Raw genomic sequence first — 13,950 nt, 5'->3', positions numbered from 1 at the left:
AATAAAAAATGAATTTTTGTGTACTTTTTTATTTTTTATTTTTTATTTTTTATTTTTTTTTTAAAAAAATAATTTATTTTATTTTTTAAAATATATTAAAACCGAAAAAAAAAAACAAAAAATTTTTTATGAAAATATCTATGTATATTTAAGTAAATATAGTTTTATTATTTCTTTTTAATAGTTTGAATAATAATAACGACATTAATACAAATAATAATTAATTTAAAATAAAAATCTTCAATAAATTTATTATTAATTTAAATAAAAAAAAAAGAATAAAAAAATTAAAAATATAAAAATAGTTTTGTAAAGTTTAAAAATAGATATCTTTTTATCCTTCATAAAGAAAAATAAAATAAAAAAAAAAAAAAAAAAAAGAAAAAAAATAAAAATACTATTTAAATATTTTTACCTTAAACACACAAATATTAAAAAAAAATCAAAAAAAAAGATAAAATTACTAAAAAAATACTACAAATTAAATATTTAAAAATATAAAATATTTGAAAATGAAAAATAAAAAATATTAATAAATATTTATTGTTTTATTATAATATTTTATTTATATAATAAAAATATTTAAGTGTGGGGGTGCTCGAGTTTTAGTGTGGCACTGTTTTAGGGTGTTAAAAATGTCAAATTGAAAGGGGGATATTTTGAGTGTATATATGTGGGTTATGTTTGTGTATAATATATGTATATATGTGTGTGTGTGTTTTACTGAGTGTGGTATTCACTTGAATTCATTCCACAACTATTATCACTAATTAGGAAATTGTTGTAAATATAATTTTAGAAAAAAAAAACAGTGGGACAACAAAAGATATATATCAAAATAATATTATTTTTTATATTTTATTATTATAAAATAAAATTAATAATGAATAATGAATTATAAAAGTAATAAACTAAAAATGAATCAAAATATATCCTATTTTAAAATAAACATTATTATAATAATAAAACATTACAAACAAAAATTCAATTTTTATAATAAAACTGTGTATTATATAATTACATTATAATATAAAAACTTCCAATACCTGTATTATGAAAAACACCGTGCTTCTATAGTTATATTAAAAAAAAAAATAAAAAAAAAAAATAAAATAAATAATAATAATTATAATATTAATACACTTGGTTATATAAATTAAAAGAAAAAAGATTTTTTTTTTTTTTTTTTTTTTTTTTAATATTTGCGGGTTTCGAAAATAGTTATCAAAAACTATTCGGTATTTATTTTTGCCCCTATAGGTCCGGTATCAAATTAGTAACCTTTATAAAAACTCATAGCTTGTTTTTTTTATTTTTTTTTTATTTTTAAATGTCGTTATTGATAACTATTTCGAAATTAAAAAATAATTTATTTTGGGAGGTTTAAAAACAAGTTGATATAAAATTACAAAAATTAAAAATTATTTATATAAATACATTATTACTATTTTGAATTTTATTTTTGAATCGGATATATTTAAAAAAACAATTAATTAATTTCTCATTTTTATTTATTTTTATTAATATTATTATTATTATTATTATTATTATTATTATTATTATTATTATTATTATTATTATTATTATTATTATTATTATTATTATTATATTTATAACAATTAAAATCTTTTAATAAATAATTTGAAATGTAATAAACAACATTTAACATAAAATTGATTCCTAATATTGAGCAACACAAATCTGAAACTAGACCAAATATTCCACCATTATAAACTACAAATCCCAAAGTACCTAAGCCTCTAAACATAATATCAACAATTTGAGATGGTTCTTGACCGACTAAACGTAAAATGGAAAAAATTAAATGTTTAGGTACTTCTAAAAATAAATTTGTATTTACTAAGCCAGGTTGAACCACTAATACATCGATACCATGATAACGAGATTCAATTGCCAATGATTTTGCAAAACATGTTATAAATGATTTTCCACTTGCATACATTGCTGAAAATGGTGTTGGGCAAAGACCAGTGATGGATGATGTAAATAAAATTGCACCATTGGAATCACTGCTATCATTACTCTTATTTTTAATGAGTTGTTTATAAAAATAATCAGTTAATTCTACTGCTGTTAAAACATTACATTGAATCATTTCCATTTTAGCCTCTATTGTAGTTTGATTAAATGCCTCCATTGTTAAATAACCAACATTGTTGAACAATAGCTTTAATGTTTCCTTTTCGATTTGATTATCGTCCTCAATCTCTTTGATTAGCTTTTTACATGATTCTTTTTGGGATAGGTCTAATGTTATTAATTTGACTCTAACCGGACCTTTGCTGTATTTTTCTAAAAGTTTATTGGTGTATCCATTGCCACTGCTCGATACAATGACCACGGATATTCCTTGAGCCAACAATCTTTCACAAATTTCTTTACCGATACCAGAGCTGCCACCTGTTACTAATGCCCATTTACAATTTTTATATTTTGATTTTAAATTTTGATCATTTTTTATTTTAATAACTAAAAATGGTACAATAAAATTCCATATAAAGAAAAATATTAATATAATAACTATAAAGGATAATAACATTTTGTTTTTTTATAAATCAATGAAATGATATTTAAATTAACAAAAATAGGATTTTTCTAATAAAAAAAAAAAATATTTTTCATTTATTTTTTTTTTTATTTTTTAAAAAATTAAAAAAAAAAATTTTAAATTATTTTTTTATTTTCAAAACCTTAAATTATTTTTTAAAATAAAAGATAAATTAGAATATATGAACAATAATAATAACAATAATATAAATAATAATATAAACTATATTGCACTAATAAGGACAACTAAAGAATATTTTCAAAATAATAGTAATATAAAACTAAATGATAATTGGTTAAATAATTGTTTAAATTATATAAATAAAAGCAATGAAAATTTTATTAAAACAAAATCACCCCAAGCAGTTGCTGAAAAGGTATTCAAATATTATTTGACAAGCGATATAAGGAAAACTACATCAAATCATCCCAGTTTCACGGACGATCAAGCTAAAACAATTAATGATTTCGAAAAAAAACTACATACACTAAAAGGTATGTTTATATTGCAAATAGATGAAATTATAAATATTTCAGAGTCACATGAATACAGGGATGACCCCGATAATTCAAATAATAGAACATTACAACTAAAACTTTCCGATGGCAAACATAACTTTATTGCATTTGAACATTATTTTATTAAACAATTAAATCCACAATTATCACCTGGTATAAAAGTATTTATGATTGTAAAAAAAAAACTTTATTAATTGTCTCAGATACTAATAGTTTACTTATTTTTTTTTTAAAAAAAAAAGGTCGCTATAAAAGATTTTAATATTAGGAGAGGAAAAATAGCTTTAGAGGAACATAATATTGTAATTTTAGGGGGACATGCCAAACATCTAGTAGAGAAGCAAAATCAAGAAATTAAATCAAGAAAAGATAGACTATCAAAAATAATACCACAAGATAATAATAATAATAATAATAATAATAATAATAATAATAATAATAATAATAATAATAATAATAATACAGGAAATACCAATAAATTCCCATCCTTTAAACCCACTAGAAACAATTTAACAGATTCAAACAATAACAATACGAATAATAATAATAATAATAATATACCTATACAGAAAATAAATACTGATGGTTTCATGAGTAGACTTACTGCACCATCAAATGCCAATTCACTTTTTAAAATATCATTCCCAACTAAACCAGGTATAACTAAACAACCACCATCATCAACTTCAACATCATTACCCACACCACCCATAACATCAACCGCCTCATCAACCAAATCAAATGCATCATCTGCCTCCACTTTATCATCACTAAAACCTACAATTCCTTCGCCCAAACCAAATATATCTCCCCTCGTACCCTCTCCATCATTAATAGCTTCAAGATCAAACAACCTTAATGGAGTAAATATAGCGTCATCATCAATAACAACAACAACCACTGCAACCAATAAAATAGAAGAAACAAATTTTGGCGATGACAGCGATATTATCTTTTTAGATAAAGATGACTTTTTAAATGATGAAAATTCAGAAGACTCAATTATTTATTTAAGAGAAGTTTTAGATAATATTTCAAATTATAAAAAAGGTGATAAAATTTTTATTTATGGAATGTGCGATAATATCAAAGTTCGTATGAAAAATGGAGTTTTTAATAATTCTGTGCGTATATCTGACGGAAGTGCAGATTTACAAGTTTTGGTTTCACACAGAGTAAGAATAATAATTTAAATTATAAAAAAAAAAAAAAAAAAAAACTAATCATTTATAAAAACTATTTAGATATCAGTTGAAATGTTTGGACAGGTTAGCGACTTTAAAAGAAGAAATAAAGAAGATCCAGATTCAATTTTAATTTTAGCTTTTGAAGCATCAACTAAACTCTGTGGAATTTTAACATTAGAATATATCGACAAAGAACAATTTGAAATTATCGACTATAAACAACCTTTAGAAAAATTATTAATATCAAAACTAAAAAAAGATCTATTGGATTATATTTAGGCGGTTTAAAATTTTATTTTGATTTTAATTAACAAAAATAAATTCAACGAAAAATAATTTTTCTTTAAAATTTTTATTTTTTAATATTTCTCAAAAATTTTATGTGGGAAAAAAATTTTATTTAATTTTTTTTTATTTATTTTAATATTAATAAAAAGTAATAATAATAATAACAATAAATAATAAAAATAATAAAAATAAACTATAATAATATTAAATGTCATTTCAAAATAAAGAAAAAAGAATAAATATAAAAGAAGCATCAATAGAAATTGAAGGTTTGAGCGATAATAAAAAATATCAAGATATTAAATATCTTGATAACATATTAGGTTGTATCTATGGAAATTGTTTAGGAGATGCATATGGGCTAAGCACAGAATTTTTAAATAAAGAAAAAATATGTGAACTATATCCAGACCCCAATGTATTTATAGACTTCCCAAATTATATTACAAATAGACATAATAGGTATGTAATTTTAAAATATTATATTATAAATTCAAAATAATAATATTAATTATTATTTTTTAAGACGTTGGGATAAAGGTGATTGGACAGATGACACTGACCAAATGATATTAATTTTACAAACCTTAATAGAATGTAATGGTGAAATAGATATTAAACTATTTTCAAATAAATTAAAAAACTGGGTAGAAAATGGATTTGAAGAATTAGGTGATCAAAGTGGTATGGGGTTAGGGCAAACTGTTGGATCTGTAGTTTTTAATGAAAATTTTCAAGATGAACCAACTATGGTTAGTAAATTTGTTTGGATCAATGGTGGTAAAAAAATGGCAGCAAATGGTAGTTTAATGAGAACCTCAATTTTAGGGTGTATGGATTTTCTAGATGACGCCAAAGTATTTCAAAACACATTGGAATGTTGCAAAGTAACTCATTATGATAGTAGATGTATTGTCAGTTGTTTATTATTTACAAAAATAATATCAGATATTTTGAAATATAACAATAATAATAATAATCAAGATGATGAAAAATTAAAAATAATTATTGATCAGATAATTAATAATTTAACAAATAATCAAAAATATAATCAAATTGCCAATTTATTGTTTCAATCAAATCAAATGATCAGCAAAGAAGAAAAAATTGAAAATTTCAAATTATTTAATCAATATGTAAATTTTAATGAATGGTCAGAATTAGATTTAGACGAAGGCTCATCAATTGGATATGTTTACAAATGTTTAGGATCTGCAATTTTATCACTAAGAAAATTTAATCAATACTATTTTCAAAATAATAATGATTCTAAAGAGAAATCCTTTGTATTTAGAAAAGTTTTAGATGAATTAATTAGAGAAGGTGGTGATTCCGATACAAACGGTTCAACAGCAGGCTCATTGTTAGGTTCAATTATTGGTTACTCAAATTTACCAAAAGATATGCTGTTAGCATTACCAAATAAATCATGGTTGGATCAACAAGTTTTAAAATTTATTGATATTGTAATCGATAGAATTAATTCAAACAAAATCAATTCTTTTACTTTTAATAATTTAAAAGATCAATTACCACTATCATATATTAATGAAACTGATGATAATCCATACATTAATTTTAATTTAAAAAATAAAAATAAAAAAATGGAATCAAATATTAATGTTGAAAATAAAAACAGTAATTGTTCAGTTCAATAACTAAATAAAATAAAATAAAATAAATAAGTTAATTATAATAAAAAAAAAAATAAAAATAAAAATTGTTTTAAAAAAAGAATTTTTTTTTTTTTTTTTTTCTTTTCTTTCTTTTTTTCTTTTTTTTTTTCTTTTTTTTTATTTTTATTTTTTTTTTTTTCGTTTTTTTCGAAATAATTAATTAGAAGTTATTATTAAAAAAATAAAAAATATTTTATTTTTAAATTTTATTTTATTTTTTTTTTTTTTTAATTTTTTTTTTTTTTTTTTAAAATACAAAACTATTTTTTCGTTTTTTTTTTTTTTTTTTTTTCAATTTATCATCTAAGTTGTTTAGTATGTAAACTTTACCTTGGTTTGTTTCTTTATATCTTTATTGTTTTTCTTTTTTATTTTTTTTATTTCTTTTCAAATAGTGTTTATATTATTTTCTTTATAAAATATAAATAAACAATTAGTTTTTAAATATACTTTTTATCAAATTCACCACACACACACAAATACAAAGACACAGAAACAGACACACACAATTTTTTTTTTAAATATTAAATTATTTTAAGATTACAAAATAAAACATTATTTTTTTTAAAATTTCAATAATTAAAAATATTACCCCTAGATACAAAAAAATAATAAAATAAATTTTCGTTTTTTTTTTTTTTATTGTTATTTTTTTATTTTTTGAATAATAATAATAATAAACTATCTTTTTTTTTTTTTAAAAAAATAAATTGTATAATATTTGTAATATTAAATCAATATTAAATATTTAATAAACTTTTTTATTTTTTTTCTTATTTTTTTTCTTATTTTTTTTATTTTTATAACAATAATATTAATTCTTTTTTTATAATTTCATTTCAACAAATATAGAATTTTAAAGATAATTTAAAAAAACAAAATGGCTAAAAAAGGAGGAAAAAATAATAAAAATAAAAAAGAGAATACTCCACCACCATCAGACGATGAAGTTGATGTTGGAGATAAATTCAAAGAAATGAGACTTAATTCATTCACTGCAACTGGTGCACTTTCATCAAAAGATTCTTCAAGAGATGTAAGTATCGTCATATACAAAGCTATATACGGTTTTTATAAATATAATTATTAATGTAATTAATTTATTTTAATATATTTAGGTTAAAATTGAACAAGTTACATTAACTTTCCACGGTAAAGAATTACTTTCAGATACAACAGTCGAAATTAATTTTGGTAGAAGATATGGTTTAATTGGTCAAAATGGTTGTGGTAAATCAACCTTTTTCCAATGTTTAGCAGTAAGAGAATTACCAATTCCAAGTCATATTGATATTTTCCATTTAAGTGAAGAAGCTCATCCATCAGAAAAGACAGCACTTCAAACCGTTATCGATGATGCAGAAAGAGAAGTTAAACGTTTAGAAGCTGAAGAAGAAAGACTTTTAGAAGAAGAAGGTCCAGAAAGTGAAGAACTCTTTGATGTTTATGAACGTTTAGAACGTTTAGACCCAACTACTTTTATTCCAAGAGCATCAGAAATTTTAATTGGTCTTGGTTTCACCAGTCAATCAATGTTAAAGAAAACTAAAGATCTTTCTGGTGGTTGGAGAATGAGAGTTTCATTAGCTAAAGCCCTTTTCATTAAACCAACTCTTTTATTATTGGACGAACCAACTAATCATTTGGATTTAGGTGCTTGTGTTTGGTTAGAAGATTACCTTGCTAAATATGATCGTTCACTCATCATCATTTCACACAGTCAAGATTTCCTTAATGCAGTTTGTACCAATATCATTCATATGACCCAATCTAAATTAAAATATTATGGTGGTAACTATGATACTTTTATTAAAACCAAACAAGAATTAGAAGTCAATCAAATGAAAGCTTATAACAAACAACAAGAAGAAATTGCCCACATTAAATCTTTTATTGCAAGTTGCGGTACTTATTCTAATTTAGTTCGTCAAGGTAAATCAAAACAAAAGATTATTGATAAAATGGAAGAAGCTGGTCTCGTTGAAAAAGTCGTCGAAGAAAAACGTTTCAATTTCTCTTTCCCACCATGTGGTGAATTAGCTCCACCAATTATGCATTTTGATAATGTCACCTTCTCTTACAGCGGTAAAGATGCTGATATTTTATACAGAGATTTAGATTTAGCTATTGATTTAGATTCAAGAGTTGCTTTAGTAGGTCCAAATGGTGTTGGTAAATCAACACTCTTAAAATTAATGGTTAACCAAATTACCCCAACCAACGGTTATATTAAAAAGCACGGTCATCTTAAAATTGCACGTTACCATCAACATGCTCACGAAGCTCTCGATCTTACAGTCACTCCATTAGATTTTGTTAAATCTAAATTCTCCAGCATGAATAAAGATACCGAAGAAGGCGTCGTGAAATTGGTAGATTTGGTATTTCAGGTAAAGCCCAAACTGAATTAATTGGTTGTATGTCCGATGGTATTAAATCAAGATTAGTTTTCTGTCTTATGGCATTAGAAAATCCACATCTTTTATTATTAGATGAACCAACAAATCATTTAGATATGGAATGTATCGATGCCTTAGCTGATGCCATTAATTCCTTCCCTGGTGGTATGGTTTTAGTATCTCACGACTTTAGACTCATTTCTCAAGTTGCTGAAGAAATCTGGGTTTGTGATAACAAAACAATTACTAAATGGAATGGTGATATTCAAACATACAAAGAAATGCTCAAGAAACACATGCATTCAATCACTAAAGCAGGATCCAAATAAATGTTTTTTTTTTACGTTCAAATCAACTTGTAAACAGTATAAAATTAATCATTATATATTATCTTCAAGTTTGTTCTTTTATTAATTATTTTTCAAATAGCGCTCCTATTTTTAAAATTGAAAATCCCCACAAAAATTTTTTTAAAAAAATAATAAAATAAAAAAAAAATTAGAAAAAAAAATAATGTAATTGTTATTAAATTATTTAGTTTTACTTGTAATTACTTGTATTTCCTTATTTTTTACACATTTATACTCATAATGACCTCAAAACCTTTTAATCATAAAAAAAGATTTTGAATCACATTAAAAAAAACAATATAAATATTTGAAAAAATATAAAACCTTCAAGTAATTAGCAAATCATCTTAAAAGAAAATAGAAATAGAATTACAAACACAAATTATTTTATGAAGTAAGTCAAGTAAACAACCAGAACCACAACCAATAACAACATTACACAATAATATTTTAAAAACAAAAAAAAAATATTAATAATTTTTTTTTTTTATCATATAAAGTTTTTTTTGTTTATGTAATTATAAAAAAAATTCACAAGTTCAAAACAATAATTTATGAAATAATACTTATTCCGCAAAAACATCAGAAAAAATATCAAATATATTATTCCTCTTTAGAAATTAGTAATGTATGTTTATTTCAAAATATTATAACATATTAAATTAACTGTTTCTCTGATAACATATAGTCCTAACATTATAGTACTAATGATAAAAAACAGTTCCAGTCATAATTTCAAAATTTAACCAAAAAAAAATAACTATATCTACATTAGAAATAAATATTTATATTTTTAATCAATAAAACCTTTTTTTAGAGCTCCTAATAAATCCAAATTCTTTTTTTTAAATAACTATAATTCCCAAATAATTATTTCTTTTATTTTTTTATTAACACAAAAGATTATCTCTTTTTTGTCTATAAATATTTCTAATTTATTTAAAATAATAAAACCGATAATTTTATTTATATTGTTTAATTCTTTCTTCTTTTTGTTTAATTTGATGGGAGATTTCAGACTTTAAAACCTCTATGGCACGTTTGTCCTTTACCAACAAACGAATTGCTTGACTTAATTGATCGATAATTAATTCTCTATTTTCAAACTCTAAACGTTTAGCAACATTATTTGTAGTATTTGCACCAGGAGTACTTTGTAACCCCATAACTTCGAGATTATCTAAAGCATTTCTCCAAATGGAAACTATTTTTTTGATGGTATCTTCTTTGCCAGAAGCGAAATATTCACCAATTAAAATTAAAGGTAAAGATTGTGTTGATTTCTTTTGAGAAGCAGCCCAATTTTTAAACTGTGTTAATTTGAATTTTTTATCCTCTTCTTTATCTTTTGGTGTATAGAATTGGGAAACTATTCTTTGTTCGATTGCTTGAGTCTGTGGGATATCAGTGAGTGAAATTGCAAGATTAATTAACATAATAGCATCTAAATCGCCCAAAGCACTTTTCCATGGTGTTGAAATATCTTTATCGCTTGTTAATTCTTTATACCATTTTTCAACGTTTTGAGGATTTTGTTTAAACATTTCAATCATGAAGCCAACCAATGGTAAATAATAGAATGATTGAATAGTTGAAATTCTTGCAATGGATCTCATTTCGTTTTCTTCTTTAATATTGTTAAGTTGTTGTCTAACGAATAACTTTGATTGTGATCCTAATAATAACTTCATTGCTGCAATAAATTGTTCTGGTTCTGGTTGTAAATAATAACTTGTATACCATTCCAATGCATCATCTAATGTTTCGATTGGTTTACCTTTTTCTCTTGTAACCAAATGTTCATATGGATTTTTTTCTTCTTTTTTATTAAATCCAAATAATCCACTAATTGAAAAACTAAGTAATATTAAATTTCTATTATTGAAATTTTCTTTTTTATTTGATTTTAATTCTTCATTTTCAATTGTAAACCCTTTATTATTATTATTATTATTATTATTATTACTATTACTATTACTATTAAATTTCTCTTTATTTTCAAAATTAAAATTTAATTTGGACGAAGTTGAAAACAGTTTTTGATTTTTTAATTTATTTAATCCTCTAATACATTTTGTATAGTTTAACATTTTATAACCTCTTTCGTTGTTTAAAAAATATTAAAAAAAAATGAAAAAATAAAAAAAATGAAAAAAAATTTTAAAAAAATTTTAAAAAATAAAAAAAATTTTGTTGGAAATAATAAATGATATTAAAAGAGTAAATGAAATAATTCAGTGACCAAAGTATATTAAAGGATCAATAAAAATTTTTTTATAAAAAAAAAAAAAAAAAACGATAAAAAAATAAAATAAAAAAATAATCCTAATTTTTATAAATTAGGATTTTGAAAAAAAATTTTATTATGGATTTTTATAACATAACAAATAAAGGCTTTTTTTTTTTTTTAATGTTTCTATTATAAAATATTATTTCTATTTACAAAAGCATTTATTTAATAAATTGTACCAATGTAATTTGAAAAACACAATTGGTAAAAAAAAATAAACTACTAGTTTTTTTTTTGGTTGTTTGTTTAGTTGTATTATTATTTGTTATTTGTTGTTAATAATTGCTTCGGAAAAGAGCCAACTACTAAATATATATTTAATATTGGTGTATATATACATCGAAATATAGATATAATATTTTTAACTATATATTATATTGTTATTATTATGATTTTTTTTTTGATTTTTTTTTTTTTTTGATTTTTTTTTGATTTTTTTTTTTATAAAATAATGGAAGGATAAATTATTAAAAAAATATTATTATATATTTAATGAATTAATTCTAATTTTCTTTTTTTTAAAAATAAGTCATCATTAAGACTATTTGGTGCCGCTGAAGAGGAGGAAGGATTATATAAGCTAATTGGTGGTAATAAGATATTTCTACTATTTGGACTATTTGGATGATTGTTGTTGTTTGATGAATTATTATTATTATTGCTATTATTATTACTGTTATTATTATTATTATTATTATTATTATTATTATTGTTATTTGAATTTTCATTAAATATAAATGGTGGTAAATGTTTTGATGAAGATTTATTATTTGGTGAATTTGGAATTATATTATTATTATTGTTATTGTTATTATTATTATTATTATTATTGGTATATGGTGGAGTTCTTGGTGAGGTCATTGGAGAAGTGTCCTCTGGTGATGAACAAAATAGCTTTGAAGCATTGTGGAGTGATAACAAAGCTTGGCTTGCTTGATTTGAATCGAAACCGGTGTTACCTGCAGAAGTTGGAACTTGTTGATATTTAGTTGGTGGAGAACCAATTGGTGAGGTATTATGATGGTGATGATTACTATTGCTATTATTGTTATTATGATGATTTTGGTTGCTATTATGATGGTTTTGATTATTACTCATATGAGATTTTTGATTATTATTATTTAAAGATGATAAATGATTAAAAAAATGGTGATTATCAGAATGGGGGGGTTTTATAGACGAAATTGGTTTATTAATATGGTTATGAACACTAAATTGATTATGATGATTATGTAAAAGCTTTGAATTCATTTGAGATGAATGATGATGATGATGGTTACCTTGATGGTTACCATTAAAAGCTAATAACTCTGGTGTCGATGATGGAGAAAGTTTAAGATCCTCTTCCTCTGAGTGTGAAGCTGATTCGCCCAAGTAATCATCTGAAAAGTCATTTTTATCTTTTTTATTAAAAATTTTATCATACTATATTATAAAAAAAATTAGTATATTGAATATTTTTTTTTTTTTTTTTTTTTTTTTACATACATCATTATCTGTGAACTTTTGAGAAATTTCTGGGCCCAAGTCTGGAATTGATTCCATTGGAGCATTTAAACCAGTACTGATATATTGGAAATATTTTTCCTTGGCATTTGGTGAATTGTTTACAATTACCAAAGAGACGGTGGAATCACAGAGTAAAGCCAACTCCATTGCTTTCTTGATTAAACCATTCTTTCTTTTATTAAAAGTAACCTGACGATTTCTTTCATCTGGAATTCTTTGAATCTTAATCTTCTTTCTACCCATATTGCTGTTTATATGTAAACTATGTGACTAAATAAAAATTTATATTGTTGAAAGATAAAGCGCTACTACTTATTATCTAAATTTATATTATTATTATTATTGGGAATTTTAAAAAAAAAATGTTTGAAATTTATTTTTATTTTTTGGAAATTAAATTTTAAAAAAAAAATCAAGTTAGTATTAATGATAAAAAATTAAAAATATATTAAAAAAAAAACTTGAAAGACCAGTCTTTGTCATTTTACACACAATAAATATAAATAAAACAAAACAAATAATTTTTTTCTTTTTTTTAATAAAAAAATAATATAATGTATAAAAAAAACTAATAAATAAATTTGGAATTTAAAAGATAATAATTACCTTTTCAGTTGATTATTTTAAAATATTACTAAACAAAGTATTGATGTTTTTACTAAATTAATACTTCTGTGTGAGAGTGTGTTAAGTGTGTTGATGATAATTATTTAAAAAAAAATTTTAATTTATAATTATTTAAATTTTATTATCGTAAATGTATTATTATATCCTGAATAGATTTATTTGAAAAAAAAAATTAAAGTTAATATATACATATATACAAAAAAATATTATTAGATTTACATATATAAAAATAAATATTTGATTAAAAAACTAAAATAGAAAAATGCTTTGAAAATAAAAAAAAAAAAAAAAAAGAAATTAAAAAAATAATTTATTATTTTAAAAATAAAAAAACAAAAATAAGCGTGGACAAATTTTTTATTCCTCCCGAATTATTAAAAAATTCTAAAGGAGCATGATGATTTTATATGGCCCTTGACTACGCTATGTATAAAAAAAAAAAAAATTTATATAACTCTGGGAGTTTATGGTATACAAAAAAATGCGTTTGAAAATTATTTTTTTAAAAAAAACTTTTTTTTTGAATGAAATTTATTG

At 22.0% G+C, this 13,950-nt stretch overlaps 6 protein-coding genes and 1 pseudogene across 7 annotated transcripts; 4 read left to right on the top strand and 3 right to left on the bottom strand.

Annotated features, from left to right (window-relative positions):
• Positions 1-1,600: 1,600 nt before the first annotated feature.
• Positions 1,601-2,560, bottom strand: DICPUDRAFT_10447 (uncharacterized protein; the record flags this gene model as incomplete). Its single annotated transcript, XM_003294479.1, has 1 exon — positions 1,601-2,560. A coding segment is annotated over one exon (960 nt), but the record flags the coding sequence as incomplete, so codon positions are not given.
• Positions 2,561-2,750: 190 nt separating this feature from the next.
• On the top strand, positions 2,751-4,553 carry DICPUDRAFT_159539 (uncharacterized protein; the record flags this gene model as incomplete). Its single annotated transcript, XM_003294482.1, has 3 exons — positions 2,751-3,248; positions 3,330-4,262; positions 4,332-4,553. 3 exons carry the CDS (start codon positions 2,751-2,753, stop codon positions 4,551-4,553), a joined length of 1,653 nt encoding a protein of 550 aa, XP_003294530.1.
• A 217-nt stretch (positions 4,554-4,770) lies between these two features.
• On the top strand, positions 4,771-6,220 carry DICPUDRAFT_159538 (uncharacterized protein; the record flags this gene model as incomplete). Its single annotated transcript, XM_003294481.1, has 2 exons — positions 4,771-5,024; positions 5,089-6,220. The coding sequence occupies 2 exons, from the start codon at positions 4,771-4,773 to the stop codon at positions 6,218-6,220; spliced, it is 1,386 nt and encodes a 461-aa protein (XP_003294529.1).
• Positions 6,221-7,118: 898 nt separating this feature from the next.
• On the top strand, positions 7,119-8,649 carry ABCF2 (uncharacterized protein; the record flags this gene model as incomplete). Its single annotated transcript, XM_003294480.1, has 2 exons — positions 7,119-7,274; positions 7,357-8,649. The coding sequence occupies 2 exons, from the start codon at positions 7,119-7,121 to the stop codon at positions 8,647-8,649; spliced, it is 1,449 nt and encodes a 482-aa protein (XP_003294528.1).
• A 104-nt stretch (positions 8,650-8,753) lies between these two features.
• Positions 8,754-8,966, top strand: DICPUDRAFT_159536 (annotated as a pseudogene; the record flags this gene model as incomplete). Its single annotated transcript has 1 exon — positions 8,754-8,966. A coding segment is annotated over one exon (213 nt).
• Positions 8,967-9,949: 983 nt separating this feature from the next.
• DICPUDRAFT_84997 (uncharacterized protein) lies at positions 9,950-11,077 on the bottom strand (the record flags this gene model as incomplete). Its single annotated transcript, XM_003294478.1, has 1 exon — positions 9,950-11,077. One exon carries the CDS (start codon positions 11,075-11,077, stop codon positions 9,950-9,952), a length of 1,128 nt encoding a protein of 375 aa, XP_003294526.1.
• Positions 11,078-11,696: 619 nt separating this feature from the next.
• srfD (uncharacterized protein) lies at positions 11,697-13,950 on the bottom strand. The gene is made up of 3 exons (XM_003294477.1): positions 13,393-13,950; positions 12,766-13,105; positions 11,697-12,702 (listed from the first exon to the last, which is right to left on the bottom strand). The coding sequence occupies exons 2-3, from the start codon at positions 13,027-13,029 to the stop codon at positions 11,767-11,769; spliced, it is 1,200 nt and encodes a 399-aa protein (XP_003294525.1). The 5' UTR covers positions 13,030-13,105; positions 13,393-13,950; the 3' UTR covers positions 11,697-11,766.

The sequence above is a fragment of the Dictyostelium purpureum genome, assembly GCF_000190715.1.
Source record: "Dictyostelium purpureum unplaced genomic scaffold DICPUscaffold_576, whole genome shotgun sequence".
Taxonomy (NCBI): domain Eukaryota; phylum Evosea; class Eumycetozoa; order Dictyosteliales; family Dictyosteliaceae; genus Dictyostelium; species Dictyostelium purpureum.
Note: the sequence above shows the minus strand (reverse complement) of the source record. Positions and strands in the feature narration are given on the sequence as shown.